This window comes from Dendrobates tinctorius, unplaced genomic scaffold (assembly GCF_039654945.1).
Source record: "Dendrobates tinctorius isolate UK_male_01 unplaced genomic scaffold, ASM3965494v1 ptg000016l, whole genome shotgun sequence".
Lineage (NCBI taxonomy): Eukaryota > Metazoa > Chordata > Amphibia > Anura > Dendrobatidae > Dendrobates > Dendrobates tinctorius.
This window is the reverse complement of record NW_027361684.1, coordinates 54849223-54876371: the sequence shown is the minus strand read 5'-3', so window position 1 is coordinate 54876371 and position 27149 is coordinate 54849223. Positions and strand designations below refer to the sequence as shown.

At 41.8% G+C, this 27149-nt stretch overlaps 1 protein-coding gene across 3 annotated transcripts in view; it reads right to left on the bottom strand.

Annotated features, from left to right (window-relative positions):
• SH3KBP1 (SH3 domain containing kinase binding protein 1) overlaps window positions 1–27149 on the bottom strand; it is a 585247-nt gene that overhangs the window by 199343 nt on the left and 358755 nt on the right. For all 3 annotated transcript variants that reach the window (XM_073565874.1, XM_073565873.1, XM_073565875.1), the window contains 2 exons: window positions 18457–18583; window positions 15539–15732 (listed from right to left, as the gene is read on the bottom strand). In XM_073565874.1, coding sequence (XP_073421975.1) covers window positions 15539–15732; window positions 18457–18583 — 321 coding nt within the window. The remainder of the gene's footprint in view (window positions 1–15538; window positions 15733–18456; window positions 18584–27149) is intronic.

Here is a 27149-nt window from a genome sequence, read left to right as displayed (position 1 = left end):
ATCTGTACATTGATAGCAAATGAAGAAAGGAATCCAGCAGGAGTGAAATGCAAACACCACACAAACTACCAACACGCAGAAAGGCGTGCAGCAAGTCTATCTCATGGTGGAGATGACCGGTGGGTGACAAGTCGGTGAGACCACAAGGCACCAGGATGTTTCTTGTCGCTGAGGTTCATTACTCTCTACTTCTCATGAATCAAAAGTATGAACAGTCCAAATTTCAGTACAGTCGTTCGTCTCTTTTAGAAATTACAGCAATTTTTCCAGGTAAAGTAGTGAGTGAATCTCCCGGTACAATGTGTGCCTTTTTCAATTAGTCTAGTACAATTTACCGTGAAGTAAATAACTAGCTTTGCCCTTGACTATGACTCTTCTTCTGTCACTACTGAAAATCCGCTGGAAATTTTATTATAAATAACTTGTGGTGTATTAATCTCATTAAAGCATCACAACGCAATAATGAGAATGTGGACAGGGTCCAGTCAAGTGATAACCTGGTGTCTCCGACAAGCCCTGTTCACACTGCAAATTCAATCTAGGGGAAGAAAATAAAACGTTTACTATTATGCACAGGACTAGGAAATAGACTTCCAGAGTCAAGAAGCAAATGTACATGGACTATTGGGAAGGAAAATTCTGCCACTATTCCCTCATCTAAAAATAGTATGTAGGGTTTGACTTCTTGTGACTCTTTCCATATCAGCTATCACAACAAGCATTAGATGGAAGATCCTTTGGGTGTTATAAAAGTCTCCGCACATTCATTACAGAGCATCCCCTAATAGCGCTGTCACAGTTACATAATAATAATAATGACATAATATTTCATAAATATTCTGACATTTAAGGCAATTAAAATGTGATTACATTATTTGGGTCAATATATAAAGCTTCTATATATAATTTTCTGTTTTTGTTTCACTTGTCGTGGGCACAACCTGAATATGTTTAAATAAATATATTTTGCAGTCAAGTCAGACACAGGATATAGAAAGCTCATCAGAAAATGTATTTAGTAATCTACATGTTGAAATAGGACCTCCGTCATTATAGGGCTCCACAATCAGGCATGTAACCTAAGAGCAGCATGATGTAAGGGCTGAGACCCTGATTCCCAGGAGTTTATCACTACAGGACTAGATGTCTCGTGCCTGCTAGTCAACTGCTCTGTATGACGCCACCCCCTCCATTGATTGGCAGCTTTCTGTGTGCACTGTAAATTGACAGAAAGCTGCCAATCGGTGGTGTGGACGGGGCAATACAGAGCTCAGCATCATTGGAACTGATAGATCTGGAGCAGAGAAAACAGGAATTTTGTCAAAATGACAGCAAGCAGACCAGCAAGTGACACATCAACAGAATCAGGGTCTCTGCCCCTACATCATGCTGCTCTCAGATTATACAGCTGAAACCTGCTGACAGATTCCCTTTAAGAACTTTTAGCAAGAGAACAAATCTATCTTGTTCTCCACCCAGACATTTCCATGCATTGATACATTGTGTTTTTCAGCTTCTGCATATAAACAATTCATGTTTCCATTCAATGGGAAAAAGCAGTGAAAAATATTGAGTCATTGAAACACAAAGTACGTGAATAACTGCAAAACTTACAATGACAAGGCTCCTAATAAAAAAGGCTGGCATTTATAATAACACATCTACTATGTAAACCTGATTATTCATCCTAACATGAAAATTAAAGTCACAGGATTCTGCATTCCCTTTTTGTTTTCAAGAACTAGTGACTCAATATGCAGATGTAACACAGCTTATTGCAACAGTACAATGTGCATTGTGGTATTCAAAAAAAATAATCTTAACGAAGTAACATGGACCATAAAAGAAACAGGTAATGCATGTTCCCGGAAATAGTCTCCTAGAAATCCTAAGTGATCACAGGGGTTAATATCCTGCTGATGTGATCCATTGTGTGCTAGAGGCTGGGCAAGTGGAGGGCTAGGGGTGGAGCTTAGAAGAAGGAGCACTGCTTAACACAGGACATATCGGAGAGGCTCCTGCTGCAGCTACAGTAGTTGTCTTATAGGTAGGAAAGGCATAAGCTTGTGAGGAGCAGGAGGTGGGGGTTATTCTTTATTTTTTTTCCATTTTGCAAGATAAGACTGGTTCAACAAAAAGAAAAAGTAAATGAAGGAAAGGCTGATGGCTTTTTTTACGTGAATTTTCTATGTTTAGAGTTCCACTTGAGCCATCAAATATCAATCAATATTGTTGAGTGGAAATTTTCTCTTGATCTGATTGAATCTTGTGTCATATGCCAAAAAACTGATCTAAATTTTCTTTAGGGATATCAGAAGGAATGAGAGAAGGCCTCATTATAACGGCCAACTATTACTGAGGTTCACAAGAAACATCACATGTAGTGGAACTTAGAATTCACATTGCAGCTCAGCTCACAACCATTACACGATCCTCCACTATTCAACGGCGACGTTCCTCCACCGGCAGGGAGACGTTTTCTCTCTGACTAATGTGAAGGCTGTCCTAAAATACCTATAAGATGCTCGGCAATAACTTTTCAGACCACCTGTGGCTTGTAGAAAGAAGCACATAAAGGAGAATTAGGTGTCCAAATGGCAAAGTCGGGGTAAATTTCAGATATTTAAACTGGCCTGAATACGAGAAATTGGTTTGTGTAAACCCACCTTTAAAAAATATCATAAAATACGGGTTGAAACTGCAGAAATTCAGTAGATTTTAATTTCTTCAGCAGCAAGGAAGGTTCTAGAACCAGATAAAATGAAAAGAGGATTCCCACTAATAACTTATATTACTTTTGTCCATTTTGTTGAGTAGGTTTATCTTTCTAGAGGTCAATGGAGGTCCTAAAGTTCTGATCCCACCGATGTAATATCTAATGGATGGTATTGGGTGAGAAAACTTCTTTAATGTTGGCCATACAAATTAAATAAGCTGATAATTTAATGTGTATTGGACAGCCATACAGTCCCCAGGCAGAAATTTGTGATAAGGATCTCGCTGTGTGTGATGGGGGCTTAAGAGAAGCGAGACTATGGAACTCTCTGCCACATAATGATGTAATGGTTGAGTCAATAACAAAATTCAAGAAGTCGTTGAATTTCTTGAAAAATATAATATTACAGGTTATGAGTACTAGATTTTGTGACTGGATGTTCTTCCAGGGAACTAGTCTGAATGCAATTGGGAAATAATTTTCCCCTCAATATGGGGTAATTAACATCTGTCTCAGGGTTTTTTTGTCTTTGTCTGGATCAACATGTTGGGTTATAGGTTGAACTTGATGAGCAGCGGATTTTTTAGCACGATACTAAAGATATCCTGAAATAGTGTTTGGGCAGCCCTTTTAGAATATGTAACTTTTATTGCTGTCACTTCTCCAGTTTTCTTGCTGTAAACACTGGAGAATTCACAGCCGCGCGCCTGCTGGCCAAGCATATGTAAATCCAAACTGAATATGCACTGCTCCCCACGCCCATAATCCCGCCCTCCACTCTGCGCAGGTGACAGTGATATTCATTTTGAATTTACTATGCACTGCTCCTCATGCCCATAATCCCACCCACCTCGTGGCACCAATGTCAGCGATACTAAAACCTACCTCGTGGTAGCTCTTATAGACTTTCATTATGTTGTGACTTCCAGATTGCCCAGCAAATATTGGAGCAATCCAGCAGGACATAAACTGCTGAAGATCAAACAGAGTGGCGCCGGGAACAGCTAAAAACGGCGGCTGGTAAATATAATACTAGGGGCAGGGACCTTACACTTGTGTCACCACTCCATCAGCTAAAAAATAGAAATAACACAGGTGTGGTGTTTAAAGCAATGCTATATCCATAACCACAATCCATGGAGCCTTGTAAAATAATTTGGCTTTAGAATGTCAAGTGATAGTTGGAAGATTTTGTAAACACTAATTCTGGACTTTAGACATGAAGTAACTTGTTTATATAAACTTCTATAGAGCTAACTACATTCGTGACTTTGTTTCACAGTTATTGACCACAAGCTCTTCACTTTTTTGAGGATTATTTTAAAGTTATGTCCAATACACATTACTTATGAATTGGAAGCCTTTTTCTATGTCTACTTAGAAATTAGAATCGGCATGTTTTTGTCCAGTGAGGTATTCCCTGTTCAAGAAATTGTTGAAACATGTGTTTTTTAATTTATTTCTTTAATAAACTTTTCAATTTTTTATGACATATCTTCTACTTGTTCATTGGACATTGTTTGGCCACTATAAAGATTATCATATAGTTTGAAGTGCTATGAGTTACGGTTGAACCAGTATGGAAAACTAATAAAGCATTTACATCTACAAACAAAACACAAATTGACCCCTGCAAGCAGTGAACAAATGCAAGCTTCAATGACTATATAGGTGGCCTACTAATAACCACCATAAAAATAAAAAAAAAAGGGATGTGTGTTGTTAATAGAGTAGAGCAACTTTTTCAAAATTCAGTTCTGATTATGATCGGCAGCGAATATTCTTTTTGCAATATTAGCCGAACGTCATTGGAGTCAATGGGTGTATAAATGAACGAGTAAGTTCGGAACCGATCATTAAACATAAATTCGGCACTAATGGAGTACCAATATGGCACGAACCTGGCAAATTCAGATTAGACCGATTCTCAACATATTCCCTCAACTCTAGTTGTTACCTCTCACCAATAGCATCAACTGGAGACTAGAAACCTCTAATAACAGAGGTTACTTGGACCTTCTGCCTCTTAGGACAGTTATCCTTCAGTTATAGTGTACACTCTGCAAACCTATCTAAACCCAATAATGAATCAGCCCAGCACCAGGGTCGAAATGGAAGGAGTTGCCAGCAACCCAAACCAGCCTATCATTCTATAAAAGTCCAGGTTCAGAACAATAACTTACCACAGATCTCAGCAAAGTATACTTTATGAGAGATATCAAGCTTTCCTGGATTCCCTAGACCATACCCAGCTTTTCCTGGATGAGACACATATTTCCCATAGTTTACTATACATACCGTTTTGTTAAAAAGTGTTTGCCCCCTTCCTGATTTCCTATTCTTCAGCATGTTTGTCACACTTAGAAAAACAAAATTAAGACTTTTGAGTGTCCTAGTCAAAGTCTTGACCTTAATCCGATTGAGATGCTGTGGCATGACCTTTAAAAAAGTGGTTCATGATCCAGTGTGGCTGATTTACTACAATTCTGCAAAGGTGAGTGGGCCAAAATGCCTCCAGAGCATTGTAATATACTCATTGGCAGTTATTACAAACGCTTGGTTGAAGTAGTTGCTGCTAATAGTGGCCCAACCAGTTATTAGGTTTATGGGGCAATCACTTTTTCACACAGGCCCTGTAGGTTTGGATTTATTTTTATGTTAATAATAAAGACCTTCACTTAAAAAACTGAATTTTGGGTTTACTTGTGTTACCTTTGTCTAATGTTTAAATTTTTTTGATGATCTAAAACATGCAGACATCCATAGAAATTGGTTAGCGCACAGAATGCTAATGGTCAGACTGGCCGCGGGTCTCCCGACCGAATCTTAATAGCTTCATGTATCTGTCACATGCAAGCTGGGAAACCCACGGTCAATCCATGCATTGTGGTCCGAGACTGACTGGACCGATTTGCACGGACGTCTGCATGAGTTCTAAGAGGAACCTTGTGAAAATTTACAAATCTCTGTCCACTTCACCTGTCACTATCTCACAGTAATGGCAAAAAAATCCACATCTCTAATGTTTGAACATAGAGGGAGTCTCTTGCTGTTGCTCTGAATACAGGTCTGGCTGGCAAGTTTCTGTGAAATTACGGTACTTATTAAGTAAATGTCTTACATTTATAAAGTGATGAGATGCAAAAAAGGTGAATCATTTCTGAGGCTATATAATATGCCAGCTGTCCATGAATTCCCCAATCTAATTTCACATACCGCACTCCTACGTCAAATCACCTTGTTAGAGGAACTTCGTGAATAAATAAAGCTACCAAAGGCAATCTAGTTTGGTGGTTGTACGAAAGTAACTTTTTAAACTGGTTCTTTCTCTACTTTTTCTTGAAGGAGGATATCACATCGTGACTTTTAGCACTAAGTATTTAGCTGAGTGAAAGGGAAGCATGTATCTTACACTGGCTGCATTATTTCAGCCCCATACAGTGCCTTGAAAAAGTATGATACCCATAATTTTTTCTAAATCTTTTCACTTTATACCAACAATCACTAAGTAGAAAATATTTGTGAAGTGTAAAAGAAATGAAAAATGGTTTTCTAAATTTTTTAAAAATATCAATTGGAAAATTGTGACGTGCATTTGTATTTAGCCCCACTAAGTCAATACTTTTTACTATCTTTACAATTACTGCTTCAAGTCTTTTAACCCCTTCATGACCCAGCCTATTTTGACCTTTATGACCTGGCCATTTTTTGCAATTCTGACCATTGTCCCTTTATGAGGTAATAACTCTGGAACGCTTCCTAGGGATTCTGAGATTGTTTTTTTCGTTATTGGGCTTCATGGTAGTGGTAAATTTAGATCGATGATTTTTGCGTTTATTTGTGAAAAAATCAGAAATTTGGCGAAAATTTAGAAAATTTCGCAATTTTCACATTTTGAATTTTTATTCTATTAAACCAGAGAGTTATGTGACACAAAATAGTTACTAAATAACATTTCCCACATGTCTACTTTACATTAGCACAATTTTGGAAACAAATTTTTTTGTTTGTTAGGAAGGTATAAGGGTTAAAAGTTGACCAGCGATTTCTCATTTTTACAACAAAATTTACAAAACCATTTTTTTTAGGGACCACCTCACATTTGAAGTCACTTTAAGGGGTCTATATGGCAGAAAATACCCAAAAGTGACACCATTCTAAAAACTGCACCCATCAAGCTACTCAAACTACATTCTAGAAGATTATTAACCCTTCAGGTGCTTCACAAGATCTAAAGCAACGTGGAAGGAAAAAATGGACATTTGAATTTTTCCAACACAAATTCTCTTCTCTTTTAGCATCATTTTTTTTATTTTCACATGGGCAACAAGATAAAATGGATCCTAAAATTTGTTGTGCAATTTCTCCTGAGTACACCGATACCTCATATGTGGTCATAAACCACTGTTTGGGCGCACGGCAGGGCCCGGAAGGGAAGGAGCGCCATTTAACTTTTTGAATGAAAAATATTTTTTAGTCCGCAATTTTTTATTTTCACACGGGTAACAGGAGAAATTGGACCCCAAAAGTTGTTGTACAGTTTGTCCTGAGTACGCTGGTACCCCATATGTGGGGGAGAACCACTGTTTGGGCACATGTCGGGGCTCAGAAGGGAAGTAGTGACATTTTGAAATGCTGACTTTGATGGAATGGTCTGTGGGCATCATGTTACATTTGCAGAGCCCTTGATGTACCTAAACTGTGGAAACCCCCCACAAGTGACCCCATTTTGGAAACTAGACCCCATAAGCAACTTGCCTAGATGTATGGTGAGCACCTTGAACCCCCTAGAGCTTCACAGAAGATTAAACGCAGAGCCATGAAAATAAAAAATCACTTTTTTTCCTCAAAAAATTATTTTTTAGCTCACAATTTTTTATTTTCACAAGGATAACAGGAGAAATTGGACCCCAAAAGTTGTTGTCCAGTTTGTCCTGAGTACGCTGGTACCCCGTATGTGGGGGGGAACCATTGTTTGGGCGCACGTCAGGGCTCGGAATGGAAGTAGTGACGTTTTGAAATGCAGACTTTGATGGAATAGTCTGTGGTCGTCGTTGCGTTTGCAGAGCCCCTGATGTGCCTAAACAGTGGAAATTCCCCACAAGTGACCCCATTTTGGAAACTAGACCTGCCAAGGAACTTATCTAGATGTGTTGTGAGCACTTTAAACCCCAAGTGCTTCACAGAAGTTTATAATGCAGAGACGTGAAAATGAAAAAAATCATTTTTTTTCCGCAAAAATAATTTTTTAGCCCCCAATTTTTTATTTTCCCAAGGGTAACAGGAGAAATTAGTCCGCAAAAGTTGTGCAATTTTTCCTGAGTACGCTGATACCCCATATGTTGGGGTAAACCACTGTTTGGGCACACGTCGGGGCTTGGAAGGGAGGGAGCACCGTTTGACTTTTTGAACGCAAATTTGGCTGGAATCAATGGTGGCACCATGTCGCGTTTGGAGACCCCCTGATGTGCTTAAACAGTGGAAACCCCTCAATTCTATCTCCAACCCTAACCCCAACACACCCCTATCCACAACCCTAACCCCAACACATCTCTAACCCTAATCCCAACCCTAGCCATAACCCTAACCCCAACACACCCCTAACCCTAATTCCAACCCTAACCACAAGCCTAACCCTAATCCCAACCCTAACCATAACACACCCCTAACCCTAATTCCAACCCTAAACCTAATTCTAACCCTAACCCTAATTCCACCCTGACCCTAATTGCAACCCTAACCCTAATTCCACCCTGACAATAATTGCAACCCTAACCCTAATTCCACCATAACCCTAACCCTAATTCCAACCCTAACCCTAATTTCAACCCTAACCCTAATTCCAATCCTAACCCTAATGGAAAAATAAAAATAAAAATATTTTCTTTATTTTGTCAGTTGTGCCTACCTATGGGGGTGAAAATCGGGGGGTTTATTTACTTTTGATTTCATTTTGATCACTGTGAGAGTGATCAAAATGAAAGTATGGAATCTGCAGCCGGCAGATTCGCGCGGGCGCACTGCGCATGCGCCCGCCATTTTCCAAGATGGCGGCGCCCATGATCCGGACCCGCGGGACACCGGGAGCAACAGGGGGACTCAGAAGGTACGGAGGAGGGTGAGGGGGGATCGGAAGCTGGAGGGGAGCGGAGGGAAGGGGGCAGATGATGACAGCGGCGGCAGATCGCCGCTGTCATTCAGTGGCGGGGGGGCGCGATCGCCGGTGGGGGGGGTCGGATCGGTGTCACCAGCCACTGCAGCATCGGCCATGGCTGGATTGTAATATTTCATAAATTTTCATTGATGAAATATTACTATCGCTCTGATTGGCTGTTAAAAGTGAAACAGCCAATCAGAGCGATCGTAGCCATGTGGGGGCGAAGCCACGCCCCCTGTGGTGAATTACAAAGCCCCCTGTATCTGCGGGTCAGGTGACCTTTCATTGACCCCTGTCACCCGACCCGCAGGGGGGCTTTGAAGTTATGACACACGGTATGCGTCATGGGTCGGATTGGCACCGACTTTCATGACGCATATGCTGTGTCACAGGTCGGGAAGGGGTTAAAGTCTGTCTCTACCAGTTTTGTTCCTCTAGAGGATCTAGAGCAGCCGTCCCCAACCTTTCTGACCTTGAGAGCCACATTCAGCTTAGAGAGAGGGTGGCGAGCCACATCCAGCTACCACTCCGTTCAAAGTAGTATCAACCAAAGCCCCCATTACAGGTGTAAGGCAGTGACCCCTGTTACAGCTAGGGGGTGCTGTATGTGCTCCTCAGAATACGCAGAGTCATATTGAGGCCATAGGACTGCATGGCAGTCTCAGGCGTATCTGTGTTGATGGTGAAACAGTGTTCGGCAGGATTGTAAATGGCCAGTATGTGTCGCAGAGGGCCTCTGCGCTGTAAGCGGAAATAATATTGTTATGTTGGGGCTGAGTAAGTCTGAGGAGTCTCAGGTGTGTCAGGGCTAGAGTGAGTTGGTGCTTGTTGCTGTGCAGAGCAGTTGGTGTGCAGAGCACAGGACAGAGCGGAGCCAATAGGCCTGGCACTGACAGCGTACACAGTGATGCAAGTCGTCCACGGTAACTGGTCTCAGATGTAGACAGTCCTGTGCGCGGAGGTGTACCGGAGGTGGATGTCCTGTGCCCGAAAGAGGACTGGCGTGTTATGACTGCAAAACAGTTGGATATGGTGCCCGGCTGCAATCCGGAGGATATCCTGGGCTGTGTACGACTGTGAGTAGAGACTGTGAACTGTAACATGGCCTACAGCGGTTTATGATGTTGGAATAAACCGAAATAGACCGTTTATGTGCAAAACCGTGCCTGTCTACGTTTATCCTGTTACCGAGCGAGTGTCCCCCAACATACTCAGTAAGCGCTGTCTTATATAGGTATAATCATAACCAAAGCTTTTCTACATAGATCACTCCAATGAAGTACACTGGGATCCAGGGGTTGTTCCCACAATCCCCCCATTCAGTATTCTCCCATCAAGGACTCCCAACACACAGTCGCATCCAGCTTCAAGAAAATCCTCTAACAGGTAGTATCATCCTCCAGCGTACCATACCTAAAACATCTATAAACCCCTAAGACCAGTATATGTGCATCCAGATCTGCTCTTCTGTGCAGGGCTACTCACACAATTCACCATTTTGAGATTTGCTCCTCATACCTGTTTGCTAGACCTGGAGCTAATGCACCAAGCTGGCAGACAGTCAAGAGCCACAATTCCTGGGACCGCAAGCCACATGTGGCTCCTGAGCTACAGGTTGGGGACCCCTGATATAGAGGCTGAATTTTTTGCCTATTCCTTCTTTTAAAAATAGCTCTAGCTCAGTGAGATTGGATGGAGACGTTTGTGAACAGCAATTTTCAAGTCTTGTTACAAATTCTCAATGGGATTTAGCTCTGGATCTTCAATGCACCATTCTCACACACATTAACATGCTTTGATCTAAACCATTCCATTTTAGCTCTGGCAGTATGTTTAGGGTCGTCGTTCTGATGGAAATTTAACCTATGCCACAGTCTTAAGTATTTTGCAGCCTCTAACAGGTTTTCCTCCAGTATTGCCCTGTATTTAGCTCCATCCATCGTCCCAATAACTCTGACCAGCAAACTGCAAATGAGACTTCTTATGCCTTTCTTCTTGCCACTCTTCAATAAAAGCCAGATTTGTGGAGTATATGACTAATAGTTGTCCTGCAGACAGATTCTCCCACCTGAGCAGTGGATCTCTGCAGTTTCTCCAGAGTGACCATGGGCTTTTTGGCTGCTTCTCTAATTACAGTTCTCCTTGCTTGGGATGTCAGTTTTGGTTGACGACCATGTCTTGGCAGATTTGCATTTGTGCCATACACTGTTGTGAACACTTTTGACCTGGCTTCTGAGTTTGGGCTCCCTCTGGTGGTTGCTGCTGGTAATGGAGCTGGTCTAGCTGACAGAAGTCAATCACCTGAGCAGGATGATTGGAGGTCAGGTGTGAACAACCTTCCCTCAGCTCTTGCCGGTGACTTGGTTTGCTTCTTGAGCATATTTTGCTTATTTTTCTGCTTGTCTCCTGCTCCGTCCTGCATCTTTCAGATTAGTTATTTGTCTTCTTGAATCTTTTTTTTGCATTGGATCCATTTTTGCTTGTCTCTGATTTTTGCTTAGCTGGTGTGAGTTCAGCCTGGTTCCCTGCTGGGACCTGTGCTGGACTCTGTTCCATATGCCACAGCGTATGATAGTCTTTTTAGTAACCAGTTCACACCAGAGTTCTGATTTAGTGGGGGAGAGATCGTGTGGCCTCAGTATTTTTGTATATCAGAAGTGTTGGATTTTTCTTAGGGTTTTTTGCGTAATTGCAGACAGTATCCTTTCCTGTCCTGTTCTATCTAGACAGTTTGGGCCCCATCATTTGCTTACTCTATTCTCTGCCTGAATTTTGTGCTTCATCTTGTCTCACTGGCAATATATGTTCGGGGACTATCTATTCCTTTGCGGTTCTACTCCGGGGCAGTTTAGCTTTCCCATTTCTCTCTTTAGGCTTAGTTAATTCTGTGGCTGTGCCGAGGCGTCTATGGCATGGTAGGTACGTCCCACAGCTAATTCTAGTTGTGTTGTCAGTTTAGGGGTCTGCAATCCGCTAAGCTACCAACCTCTCCGGTTATCTGGTTGCCTAGTCTATTCCACCGTTATCCTCCTCGGTTACCTAATCATAACAATACACCTTTTATTTTTGGATGATAGATTAAACAGTGCTATGTGAGATGTTTAGTGCTTGGGCTAACCCTGCTTTACTCTTCTCCACGTCTTTATCCCTGACCTGTCTGGTGTGTTCCTTGGTTTTCATGATGCTGTTTGATTCCTTAATGTTCTCAAACAAACCTCTGAGCCCTTCATAGAACAGCTATAGTTTTACTTAGAGTAAATTACACACAGGTGGACTCTATTTACTGATTATGCGACTTATGGAGGCAATTGGTCACTCAGGATATTGCATAGGGGTATCAGACTATAGAAGGCTGAATACAAATGCATGTCACATTTTTTTGTTTATTGAAATAATTAGAAAATCATCTTTCATTTCCTTTACATTTTATAAATACTTGCTACTTTTGTGTTGGTCTATCGCATAAAATCCCAATAACGTACATTTAAGTTTGTGGGTGTCATGTGAAAACATGTGGAAAAGTTCACAGGGTATACTTTTTCATAGCACTGTATGTTTATCCCTGAAACGCTGTGTCATTCAGAGAAAAACAGTTTAAAAGCAGTCAGGGACCGAGCCCGCATGGAAGTCTAGTCAGTCTAGAAGTACTAAGATGACAGCAATGGGGACTTTCAGCAGCCCCCCGATTGCCATGGTAACCCATTGACACCAAGTGTTCATACTACTACTACCTGTCACTGCATTTAGAGACATACGTCAGGTGTGTGACACAACCAGCATCTGAAGTGCATGGAGCAAGCTCAGCTCCTGAGATCCTTCTACAGATGCAGACCCCTAATGTGGACACTTGTACATCCATTAGAGCTGAAGGGTTAATTCAGCCTGGAAAATGTTACTTACATGTGGGCTTAAAATAAAATGGAGATATGGAAGAAACAGGACAGAATTGTTTGATTTTACAGCAAATGAACAAAAAAAAATTTGGAATAACAAAAATAAAAAAATGATGCTTTACCTTGACCTAAGAAATCAATTACTGTAGACTATATCAATACAACTACAAGACACACAATGTCAATTATTTTTCTCTTCTATTGATCCTGGGTCCCCAGATAACTGGCCCTATAAATCACTTGACATGATAGATGGTTCATTTAAGGTCACAATGAGATAATTTTAATTCAGATCAAAAATAGTGTGAAAAAGCGAACAACAATTATCCATTCTAAAGGGAAACATAAATGTTCTGTACAGTTCCCAGAGATGATGGTTAAACCACTAAGTAGAGGAAACTTGGAAATAATAGTGATGCATGGAAATATATATCATCTACCATATACTTTGGAACATGGCCACCATGGTCTACCCAAGTTCTCTAGATACACAACAAATCGGTTTTCTTAACACAGTAAATAGAAGCATTTTTTCCCAATTATGTTGCTGATCATTGCTTTATGAGTGATAGTAGGAAGGGAGATACTGTAAGTTCCTGATTTAAAGGGGAAACGTGAGGCTCTAGGACCCCAATACAAAATCTGTGACAGATCACGTCATCCACCACGTGAGTTTTCTAACACTGCCATCCTCTTATGTGTATCTCTATTCCACTATATGCCTCGTACCAACACAATTACAAAAATATTGGCAGAGATTGGCAAAATATTGGTATGAGAACCTTTACATGATGAGACGCAAAGGTACCTGATGGACCCTGTTGATCATAATGGGGCTAGTTGGATTTAAATAAGGTTGACCTCATTTTACCAGACAGCTCTAAGTAACATACAAAGGCTAGAGCTGCCTCTTGTTGTCACACTAAGAAACCCTCCAGTTGGAGACGACTTATGGATGGTCACCTCTTCCCAAAACGTCTGCATTGGCAAAGCACTTTAAAAACACATAATTGTAACTACAGACAATTTATAGGGAAAATTCATTTATATGCCATCTTCCTTAGAATATAAAATATGCTAAAACAACACTGCTGCAGCCCTGTAAACTAAAACTGGCAGGAAGTAGCCAAGACCTGGCGCTAAAGTGGCAGGAGCTTCAATGGATGAGTAATGATTTTTTATTAATTATACAAATACCTGCATGTTTCCAAATTTTGCGTGAAAATTGAAAACTCCTTAAAAAACCCTTTTTAAAAAAAATATTACTTAGTGCGGTAATTGATATCACACATTATGTATTATGCTGAAGCTGCTTATCAAAATGGTCCTAATATTGGCACCCCTGATAGAGACCCCTGTTTGCCAACCATTCAGAACTTTCTGGTCAGTATGTAAAAATAGGGCACTTTTTTGTTCTGTCTGTAAAAATATATAAAGCCTCCATCACTTTTTTGAACCTGAAGAATCTCATACAGATTATTTTGACTATAATTTTCACTTTACAGTTCACAGTATGGGTAGCTAATGTCAGAATTATAGGCTGTAGACATGTATCATTTATAATCAAAATATATATTTTTTTGTCTGTCCATGATTTTTTGAAAAGCTGTCCAGAAAGAAAAAAGTCAAGTCAAGTTGGAAAATAGGGATAGGGAAACAACAATGTGATCCCTACTGGGACTGAGACACTTCTGAGATTTGTACAGAGCTTTGTAATGTGTTAGCATCATGCAGGCGACGAGAAATAAATATATGTATGCAGCAAAATGTAACATCCTCTAGATCAGGGGTCCCCAACCTGTAGCTCGGAAGCCACATGTGGCTCTCGGGCCCATGATATGTGGCTCGTGACGGCATGCCAGCTTAGTGCATTACCATCAGGTCTAGCAAACAACTATGAAGAGCAGTTTTCCAGATGCTGAATTTTGTGAGTAGCCCAGTACGGAAGAGCAGATCTGAATGTGCATATTCTGGCCTTGGGGGTTTGGAAATAATTTAAGTATGGTAAGGTGGAGACCGGATGATGTGAAGTATCAAGAGGAGATGCTTAAAGCTGGATGCGACAGTGTGGTGGGGGTGGTTGAAGCGAAAATACTGAGTGGGGGTAATGTGAGAACCTCTGGCTCTTGGTACACTGCCTTTGTGTAATTTCAGTGAAAAACCTTTGACTGTCGTTATACCTGTAATGTCGGCAATGTGTCTCGCTATTGTGAGGTGGGCGGGAGCTGGATTTGGCTCGCTGCTCTCTCTTTGACCTAAATGTGGCTCGCGACCCTCTCTCAAAGCTTAATGTGGCTCTCAAGGCAGAAAGTCTGGGGATCACTGCTCTAGATCGTGCAGGTCCGACCAACGACATCCCCCAGATCACGCAGGTCTGACCAATGACATCCCCCAGATCATACAGGTCCGACCAAAGACATCCCCCAGATCATGCATGTCCGACCATTGAGCGCAGAAGACCTGCACATCTGGAAGAAGATGATCCACTAATGATGGTCACAATGAAATATGTTCTAGTCATATAAAGCTGAGCAAACGAAGGAAGATATTGGTTATACTCATATTAAACAGAAAAGAGAAATATATTTTGTTTTGTAGGATGATCCAATAAAATATGAAGTATCAGTGAAGGACACCTGGTTTTCAGGCGTCTATATGAGCCACCATTGTGCTTTCTAACTTAGCAGCCCAAGTCTAGTCAATCTTCCTTGTATTTAGTAAAATCAGACGCCGGTACAATAAAGTATGTACAGCCCACAGACACATATTTACCTTTTCTACTGAAGCAATGTCATTTTCTATTTCCATTGACCTTGGTCTCAGTTTAATTGGTTTGTCTTTGAAAATATCCCCAAAGCCAAATCCCCTGATCTTTTTTGACTGGTTTTCTGCTCCACTTGTTCCATTAGTCCCTTCTGACTTGGAGTCGCCCCCATCACTCTCGGAGCCAGCAGTATCTTTAAATCCTGCCAGGAAGAGAAACATAATTGCTATGACAACCTGGTGTGATTTTAGGAGGTAACTGTTCCTTCTTCACTGCACTTCAATGAATGAGGCTTTAGATATGAAAAACCATCAATTATGTGAAATGTTAAGAAGCTTTATCCTAGTTACAAGATATGAAAGTGCCATGACGTAAACTCTTAGACAACATCTAATCACCAAGGGCCTGATTCATTATTGCATTTGTGGAGATTTTTATTGAGATTTTGGTGTTTTGAAACCTTTTTTGGTTTTCAACAAAGTCATCAGTCCATTTTTGCCTTTTTTGAAGTCTATCTTATATGTGTTCGCCTGTTTGTTTTAGTTTAGGTCGACAATCTGGGCGAGGTATAGGGCCCTCCAGATGTTTTTGCCTAATTTATTATTTGGCACTTTCCAAAAAATTGCAACATTTGTCACAAATGAACTCCAGTACTCCAACCATAAGTGATTTTATGTACACCAGTAATTTTTTTTACCATTTTTGTGACATTTTGCAAAACATGTGACTTGTTGCTCTAAAAAGTTGCAAAGATGGTTAAAGGCAGATACAAAAGACCATATTTAATTTAGGCAAAATTCATGATCCGTGTCTGCTATTTTTAAGAATTTTGAACAAAAAAAGTCAACAAATGCTACAAAAAAAAAAAGAAAAGCAACTTTGAAAAACACAAATGATGAATTGGGCCCAAATTTTTTAAATCACTTGTAGCTCCTGTTTCTTCAGGTCACAGGGGACATCTTATTACTTACTCCACTTCAAATTTCCAAAAGAAGAAGCAACATTTCCTGTTCCACCACCAAACCCCATAGCATAGCTATTCTGTTACTCACATGCAGTGCCTCATTACAGTATTACAAACAACCATGAATCATTCTTACATGAGTGTCATTGCACATTTGCAACAATGAAGATCATTACATCCCAACTTGTCACTTTTTACTTAGTTCCCCTTGTGGTTTGTCCTTTAGGGCTCCATTTTTCTTAGCTAGTCAGTAGGGTCTCAGAGTTAAATTAGACTAATACATTGGTTTATTTCAATATGTACAGATGTTCTGTGAGTTGTCATAAGCAAACTTGTATTCACTAACACGAACATTGACATTTAACTAAGTCTTTTATACAGACTTAATAATGACTGGTTTGAGGTACATAGCTAGTAAGTGGGGAAAAATATACAACAAAAACGCATATAAAAAAGTGACGAAAACGCAGCAAAAAAAGTGCGTAATTTACGCAGCGTTTATCCTGAAAACACATCAGAATTTGCAGCAGAATTTTCTTCTGTAAATCCTGAACATGTGCAAATACTCTTAGATTGAGGCTTTCTATCAGGTTAATAAATATTAAATACTTTTACTTATTTATCGGCAAATATAGAGAAAAACTTTAAGGCTTGGGCAGCACGGCAACTTGAGTCGGGCTGAGCAGCTAAAGATCACTAAGTGTCGCTGTTATATCTAAGCACAATACAACTAAATGGGCTTGCATTTCAATTCCGAGGGTACTGCAACTGCAACAAGCAAGTTGCAAAAAATTCAACTGTGTCTGATATTTTTGCAATTTCTTTGTGGCAGTACTTTCAAGGTCACAATGTTGGACGAAAAGATGAAAAGTGCTGTCTTCAATAGAGCCTGCCAGAGAAAGCCGAGTACAGCACTTGCTGTTTCAAACAGTCCTGTTTGGAGAAAGTTAATGCAGCGCATCACCAAAAACACCATACCCTCAGTGAAGTATGGTGGAGGCAGCATGCTTTGAGGCCGATTTTCTGCAAAAATTTTTTGCATCAAAACCTCCAGGCCTCTGTTAAGAAGCTGAAGATGAATTTCAGCACAATATGCACACCCCCAAATCAACAAAAGAATGGCTTTACCAGAAGAAGATCAAAGTTTTGGAAAAACCTAGACATGAAGCCAATTGAAAATGTGTGTTAACCAGAAGAGGGCGCAGTACACGGCAGATGTCTTTGCAATCTGACAGATTTGGAGTGACACTGCAAGGAAGAGTTATCAAAGATTGAATCTTGCCACAAATTCAAAGCGTACTTCAACAAAAGTATTAATTAAGGGTGTGTATATTTGTGCAACCACATTATTTTAGTTCTTTATTTTTCATTTTCCACTTGGAAATGTTCAGTTGAATAGTATGGATTATACATAACATAGGTAGATAAAGTACTGAAATGTTTCTATTTGGTATTTTTTACATTATAAGAAATTGTCATTCTAATAGGGGAGTGTAGACTTTTCATATCCACTACAAAATATCTAAATAAATATATATACACACACACATATATATATATATATGTATATATATATATATGTTTGGTTTTACACTTTTTCTTTTTCAAATGCAAACCATTCCTTGCTGTAGACCAGTGGTTTCCAAACTCCAGTCCTCGCGCACCCCAACAGGTCATGTTTTCAGGATTTCCATAGTGTGAGACAATTCCTCATGCCTTGATGATACCTCCATCACCTGTGAAATACGAATGAAATCCTGAAAACATGACGCGTTGGGGTCAGTGAGGACTGGAGTTTGGCAACCACTGCTCTAGTCTATTTTTTTCTTTCATTTTTGGACAAGCCCTCTTGAACTGAATTGCTGTTGTTTTAAAATGGAAATATTATGTTTGAAATAAGTTTTCCCCAAAATGGTATCAAACTTAACAATATAATCATTTAATCATGCGCGATTTTCTTACCTTGCTTTATTTGGTGTTCTTCAAAATTTCCTCCAATTTCAGTTTCAGTTACAAGCTCTTTAATAAAATTGGAAGGAAACATTCCAGATTTTCCATGGAGAATTCCCTCCCACCAGCCTTCCTCCACCTTCAAAAAGCAAAAACAGCACAATTTTAGTTTTATCTACTAATAACAAAAAATGATAATGTTTAAGGCAAATTGCTAAAGTACTTGAACATACAGGCCCAGAAACAAAATGTGAAAGTTGATGTTCTATTCTGTAGCTAATGAACAGTCAGTGCAATGACTGGTGAAGGATGGAGGCACCAGCATAGTAGCTGGATAGAACTATGACCCTAGCTGCTGCATTTAGGACAGAATGGAGAGGTGAGTTTTGGAAGTGGGAGACCAATTAGTAGAGCTCTGAAGTCCAGACAAGAATGATTGAGAACAATAGTAAGAATATTTGCAGTTTTAAAGTAAGAAAAGAGTGAATTCTAGAGATTTTATAGAGGTGCAGGTGACACGGGCCTGTGAGGCATTGGATATAGAAAATGACGGAAAGATCTGAGTCAAATATAATCCCAAGACAGTGCTTAAGCAGCTTTGGGGTTAATAAACTCCAGTCTTGATGAATTGGGATTACAGTTTTTGGGATAATTTTCTCAATCAAAGCCAAAAGTGGATTTTAAAGGAGCAGGAAATACAAAAGAAAGACTTATATTTCAAGCTGGATCAATTTATAGCACTGGCTCAAAAAATTCAAGCCCCTGTTCTGGCAATCAAGGGAAAAGAGGGGGAAGCAGTGGAACTCACACCAATGTAACAGTTACTAACTAGCCAGTGAATAGATAATAACTTGATTAGTCTGGGACACCCCTCTAATTTCTTCCATAATAGGTGTTCATTATGCCTAGACATATACTGTAGCTATTTAATATCTTTTCAGATTATAAATGATTCACTGATTAATGAGGCAGTGTATTACAGATCTCTTTTCAGCGAATTGTCACTGCATGACCACCGGCAATGACAAATAATTCATGAGTTATTACTTTTGCTTAATTGGAAATATGAACGTTATCATAGCAGTTGCTGGCACAAAATGCAATTGAAGGCCCATAAAACTGCACTTTTGGTTTCTCAAATACTGTTTTTCTGACATGTGCAAAATTGATAGCATATTGCACACGCAATAAAATATTGTGTAACATACACAGCTGAGATAATATGACAGCTGCCACAGCACACTGTGGATGGGATATTAATGTAAAGTGAAAGACAGTGGGAAGTTTCTAGGCTAAATATGGCACCAGTTGTCTGACATGCCTTGTACCAGATTTATTATGCGTTTTAGACATTTTCTGGTTTGTTCCATAATTGGGGTTACTTTGTGTTTTTAAAGGGTTGATGTCTTCAAAAAGGGGTGTGCTCCAATATATAATGCCATGCAGGGTTACCAACTTGGAATTTGTATTTTTTTCTGGACAGCTTGTCAAAAAACATGGATAGCCAAGCACTTTAACAGACACACTGAAAAATCATGAGATATCTGTAGCACTAGTCACTTCTCACGGCCAAGCCGTGAGTCAGAGTGGTCAAGGCTCCAAGGTCAGAAGCCAGGGGGGTACGTCATAAACAGAAGAAAGAGACAAAAGCGTAATGAGGTAACGTTCCGAGGTCAGAGTACCGTGAGGATAACGGATCAGAGCTGAAGGGGTTAAACAGGCGGATTGTCAGAACAAAGTCCAAAGTCAGGCAATAGATCAAGCGTATAGAACTCAAGGCACAGGAGAGCACAAAGCACAAACCTCACAAGATGAATGTACGTCTGGCAGTGTTCTGGGAAACTCAGCTCAGTTAAGAAGCATAGCCATTAATTGGAATGAACACATGAGACAGCCAACGCCCCGCAGTCATAGACTAGCTAGCACAGCTGTCAATAAACACACCTACAGCTCAGCACGCCCCTGAATCAGACTGGATGGCCATGCAGTCAATCACAGTACTGATAGATTCAGCACGCCCCTTTACCGGATTGGATGGCCGAGCTGTCAGTACTGCATCCCAGACACCCTGAGGGGTGGAACTATGACAGTACTCCCTCTTCTATGGGGTGCCACCGAACCACCAGGCTTCCCTGGAAATTCTAGATGGAAGGCCCTGACTAGACTTCACATCTCGAGCAGGGACTCAGGATCTCTCCTCTGGTCCATATCGGCTCCAGTGGATGAGGAATTACGGACCTCCGAGAATCCACAATCCTCTGAACCTCATATTCCAGGCCACCGTCTACTGAAATTGGAGGAGGCGCGGATGAGGGAGACAATGCAGAAGGGACATACTCCTTTAATAGGGATTTATGGAATACGTTAGGGATGTGAAGGGATGGAGGATGCTTTAACCCAAATGTCACAGGATTGACCACCTCTAGGATCTCATATGGACCAATAAACTTTAGACCCAACTCCGCCGACGTCACTTTAAGTTTAATGTTTCTAGACGACAACCAAACCTTATCCCCAATCTTAAAAGCAGGACCCACTGACCGTCTTCTATCGGCCTTTCGTTTTTGGTGAATCTGGGCAGTCCCAATATTCTTTTAAACCTCCCTCCAGACATCCCCAAGTCTCTGCACGGTGACCTCCACCCCAGGGCATTCAGAACTAATCCTAGAAAATTCGCCAAAATGAAGATGAAAACCATAATTACAGAAGAAAGGTGAGGTTCCGGTAGATTGATTTACTCGACTGTTGAAACCAAACTCAGTGAGAGGTAAAAACGAAGACCAGTCCTCCTGTCACGCTGCCACAGAGCACCTTAAAATTTGTTCCAAAGATTGATTTGTCCTCTCAGTCTGACCATTGGTTTGTGGGTGATAAGCAGATGAAAATGACAAGTCAATCCCTAGTTTATTGCAAAAAGCTCTCCAAAATTGAGACAAATTGTTCTCCCCAATCAGACACAATGTTCAGAGGGATCCCATGTAATCTTACAATATGAGAGATAAACAACCTGGAGAGTGTCTCTGCATTAGGTAATCCTGATAAAGGAACAAAATGTGCTTGTTTGCTGAATCGATCAACTACCACCTAAATAGCAGTCATCCCATCAGACAGAGGCAAATCAGTAATAAAATCCATGGACAGATGAGTCCATGGTCTTTCTGGAATAGGCAATGGAGCCAATTCCCCAGCCGGCCGGCAATGTCTTGACTTTGGCGCATGCACAGACTTCACAAGCAGATACAAAATCCTTAATATCCATATGCATGGATGGCCACCAAAAAAGTCTAGCGATGGCTTTCCTTGTGGCAGTAACCCCTGGATGACCACTTAAAACGGAATCATGAAATTCCTGTAACACCCGCAATCTTAGGAACACAGGCACAAATAATTTTGCCCTGGGGAAGTAGAAGGAGCCAACGACTGGACTATACGAATCTCCCCTTCCAGCTCCGATGTTACCATCGACACCACAATACCCTGAGGAATAATGGAGGATGGGGGTTCTGGAGGAGAAATGGAATCTAGACTACGAGATAAAGCATCAGCTTTCACATTCTTAGACCCTGGCCTGAATGTAATAGAAAAATTAAATCGTGAGAAAAACAAAGACCATCTGGCCTGTCTAGGAGGTAACCTTTTTGCCGATTCAATGTAATCTAAATTCTTGTGATCCGTGATCACCGTAACTGGATGAACTGCCCCCTGCAAAAAATGCCTCCATTCCTCAAAGGCCATTTTGACAGTAAGTAACTCCCGATTCCCAACATGATAATTTCTCTCCGCCGGTGAAATTTTTTTAGAAAGAAAAGCACATGGACGCAGGTTAGTCAGAGTTTTGGGCCCCTGCAATAAGACTGCCCCCACTCCAATCTCCGAAGCATCCACCTCCACAATGAACGGTTCTTGGAAATCAGGTTGGATCAGAATGGGTGTGGACATAAAACACTCTTTTAATCTTTCAAAAGCTCTGATAGCACACAGCGACCAAACCTTGAGATTCGCCCCCTTACGTGTAAGGTCAGGAAGTGGTTTAGCAATCTGTGAAAACCCCTTAATCAATTTTCCATAAGGCTAAGTTCACACATACCGGAACTCTCGCGGAAATTACCGCAAGAATTCCGGAATTCCATTCCGCGGGAAAATCGCATTTTAAATTCCCGCGATTTTCCCGCTGAAAAACTAGCATTTTGCAAGCGTATTTAGCTTGCAAAATGCTAGCGTTTTCCAAGCGATCTGTAGCATCGCTTGGAGAACTGATTGACAGGTTGGTCACACTCGTCAAACATAGTGTTTGACGAGTGTGACCAACTTTTTACTACTGAGGCTGCCTATGCGGCATCAGTAGTAAAAGATAGTATGTAAAAAAAATAAAAAATGGTGTTATTCTTACCTTCCGACATCCCGCGCATCCGTTCCCAGGAATCCTTTGCGAAAATGCCCGCGATGACGTCCGTTCTCGCGGGATCGCGATGTCTCGCGGTAATTCGCGATGACGTCGCGCGAATGACCGCGAGACTTCGCGATCCCGCAAGAACGGACACCATCGCGGACATTTTCGCAAAGGATTACTGGGAATGGGAGCGTGGAGAGAGGCGGGAATGCTGCGTGGGACGCCGGAAGGTGAGAATAACAATATTTTTTATTTTAAATTCTATTTTTTACAGGGATATGGTACCCAAAGCCCGGAGGACAGTCTCCTCTCCTCCGGACCGTGGGTACCATCCGCAAATGTTCTGCTTACTTTCCGCATGGTGTGCACAGCCACATGCGGGAAGTAAGCGGAACAATGCATTCCTATGGGTGCGGGATCGCCGCGATTCCGCAAATTAATGAGCATGCTGCGTTTTTTACCGCGAAGCGATTTCGCCGCGGAGAAAAACGCAGCATTAGCACAGCATTGCGGAATCCCATAGGAATGCATGGGATGCTTATTTTTCGCGTTTTCGCGGCAAATTCGCGCGGTTAAAACCGCTGCGGAAATGCGAAAAAAACGCCACGTGTGAACTCAGCCTAATAGTTGGCAAATCATAGAAAACGCTGCAAAGCCTTGAGATCACAAGGTTGAACCCAATCAATTATGGCCTGCACCTTTCCAGGGTCCATCTTAAAACCTTCTGCTGACAGAATAAAACCCCCAAAAAAGAGATCACTTAAACAGAAAAAAACACATTTCTCTAATTTAGCAAACAGAGAGTTCTCCCTCTGTATCTTTAACACCACACGGACATGTTCCTGGTGAGTGTCCAAGTCCAGAGAGAAAATTAGAATGTCATTGAGGTATATTACAACAAATCTTCCAATGCAATCAGAGAAAATATCATTTATGATATTTTGAAACACAGCAGGTGCAATAGATAATCCAAAAGGTATAACAAAGTTTTCAAACAGACCCTCAGACGTTAAAAACGCTGTTTTCCACTCATCACCCTTCCGGATGCGTATCAAATTGTAAGCTCTCTAAGATCAAGTTTAGAAAATACCCTGGCCCCCAGAAGCTGATTATATAGGTCGGGGATGAGTGGAAGTGGGTAGGTATTCTCAACCGTGATATTGTTTAGTTCTCTCGGAAATCAAGGCAAGGATGGAGACCCCCATCTTTCTTTTTAACAAAGAAAAATCCACCAGCTACTGGGGAGAAGGAAGGACGGATATGAACCTTCTATAAACTTTCGTTAACATATTCTTTGATGGCAGCCCGTTCAGGCCACGACAAATTGTAAAGGCTAGCTTTTGGCAATTTGGCATTAGGAATAAGGTCAATAGCACAATCATAGGGCAGATGAGGAGGTAGTATCTCCGCCTCTTTTTTCGAGAACACATCTCCAAAGTCCTTCAAGTGCCCCGGCAGACTCACCAGACTAGAGTAGCATATTTGTACATCTTTTAGATATTTATTGGAACAGTGGGGCCCCATTTCACAATCTCCTTCAGACACCAATCAATAACTGTATTGTGAATCTGCAACCATGGAAACCCCAGTACCAATCCAGCAGGTAAATTATCCAATACAAAACAGGAGATGGATTCACAGTGGAGAGCTCCCACTTGGAGAGTGAAATCCACCGTTTCTCTCTTGACCAAATTGTGAGCTATCGGTGTCTTGTCAAGGGCGATGATTTGAATGGGTCTTTCTAAACTAACTGTCCCTAACCCTAACTTCAGAACCAGTCCCGAATCAATAAAGTTAACAGCAGACCCAGTCAATAAATGCCAATGTTGATAACACCTGGTTCTCGAACGAAATCATCGTATTTACCAGTACTTTATCAGAGGAAAAAAAAGGTATCTGAGAGTCTGGGTGACCTCCTCAGTCATCACCCAGACTCAGACATTTTCCAGATGGTTTGGTGGCTTGAGGACGAGTTGGGAAATTCCTGGAGCAGCAGGGGACCCAGGCAGCTGCTGGCCCTGTATGCCAGCAGGTGTCAGTTCCTGGGCCCACCAGAGAATCCTCCGGATTTCCTGTGGGCCAGTCCGACCCTGTCTATGGTGGATTTTGATGCGTGTTTAGGTTCATTATCCATTTGTAGCAGCTATTCTCTTTTAAGCTTCAGCTTTTTTTTACAGATGGTGTTATGTTTGCATCAAGAATATGGTCATTCAATCCATTCTTCCCTCTAAGCGTGAGATATTCCCTCGTGCCTTTAGCTGCAACACAACCCTAAAGCATGATTGATCCACCCGCATGCTTAATGGTTGGTGAGATGTTCTCTTACTGAAATTCTGTGCCCTTTTATCTGCACACATACCTTTGATCATTGTGGCCAAAGAGTTCTATTTTAACCTCATCGGTCCACAGGACTTGTTTAGATGTTATTTTGCATACTTCTGACTTTGCATTCTATCGTGAGGATGCAGGAGAGGTTTTCTTCTGTTGATTCTTCCATGAAGGCTATTTTCGCGCAGGTGTCTCTGAACAGTAGAACAATGCACCACAACTCCAGATTCTGCTAAATGTTTCTGAAGGTCTTTTGCAGTCAAGCAACGGTTCTGATTTGCCTCTCCAGTAATCCTATGAGCAGATATCACTGCAATTTTGTTTGGTCTTCCAGACCTTATCTTGACCTCCACTGTTCCAGTTAACTGCAATTTCTTAATTGCATTTCGAACTGAGGAAAGGACAATTTGAAAACGCTTTGCTATCTTCTTATAACCTTTTTCTGCTTTGTGGACCTCCATCATTTTCAGAGTGCTAGTGTCACGAGTGTGCCGCATCCTGCGGGGATCTATGGTGCACCTGGGATAAGAAAATTAGAGATTAGTGGATCACAGGTCCTCTTTGAAATCTATGTGACCATTCACATGTGTGGTGCAGCTTTACTCCTTCTTTTGGTATGTAAAGGGTTAAGAGTGCTTGGTTTAAGTCTGCTGAGATTCCATCTGGTCTTTGGTCTCAGCTGCTGCTTATTGGTGCACTCCCTCTTCACTATATAAACTCCCTGCTGGCTTCCTCCCATGCCAGCAATAGGTTTTACTATCGTGCGCCATACTTACCTGAGTAGCTGTGGTGTTCCTGTAGAAGACAAAGTATAATGGAGAAGTTTTTTTGTTCCTTTTGATTTTTGTGAATATTCTTTGTTGTGTATTTCCCCTGTCTGCCCCTCTCCCTGTGTTGTCTTGTTGTAAGAGTAAGACTAGTATCTCGCTGCCCAGTTCACTATCTAGGGCAAAGACTCAGGATCAGCCAGGGATTAGGCACGTGACAGTGCATGGGGGGGGGGGGGAGTGACAGACCCGTCTAGGGTGATAGGGAGCGCTGGTGTCAGCATAAGGGGAGTGTTGAGAGGTCATCATCTTGCCTCTCTCCCTACCACCAGGGCTCCCCTTTATCGGTCCCTAGCACTCTCCCTTTGCGTCGCACGACAGGCATCTCCGTTCTAGGCAGCTGCTTGGAAGAACTCATGACTGAAGCTTTTTGGCACAAGGTTAGAGGAGGCTGGGTTTTTCTACAGCTGAGATATTTGCATCACCTGGCCTTTCCTAATGATGATAGTGAACAAGCCATAACCCTAACAGGCTAATTAAGGTCTGAAACCTTGGTCAAAGTTATCATGAGTACAAATTAATTTGGGTAAAAAAAAAAAGAGAGAAAAAAAAAAAGCTCCTATGAGGTCATTTCCTAGTCCAATCCCTCTTCTCCATTTTTCTCTCTTGTTGTATTCAGGATGCCACAAGTGCAGCCCCAGCGGCGTCTCAGCCAAGACAGTGCCCAAACTGTGTGTGACAGCTGCCAAACTTAAAATCCCGCTATAAATAGCAAATCAAACCCCCTTTTATCACCCCCTTAGGCCGGTTTCACATTAGCGCATTTTCAGCGCGCGCACGGCCGGGGGTAGCTCCGCCCCCGATCCGGCTCTCTGCCCGGCGTGCCCGCCCCTTCCTTGTAGCGCCGCCTCCTAGCGGACAGCGGCGCCTGCGATCGGCGCACCCTATCTTTAGCATAGGGTGCGCCGATCGTGCGCAGGCCGTGCGCTAGTTGCGCTTTGACCTGCGCTGCGCACTTTTGACGGTGCGCCGTGCGCGCCAAAATCCGAAAAGTTTGATTTTGGCGCGCACGGCGCACCGTCAAAAGTGCGCAGCGCAGGTCAAAGCGCAACTAGCGCACGGCCTGCGCACGATCGGCGCACCCTATGCTAAAGATAGGGTGCGCCGATCGCAGGCGCCGCTGTCCGCTAGGAGGCGGCGCTACAAGGAAGGGGCGGGCA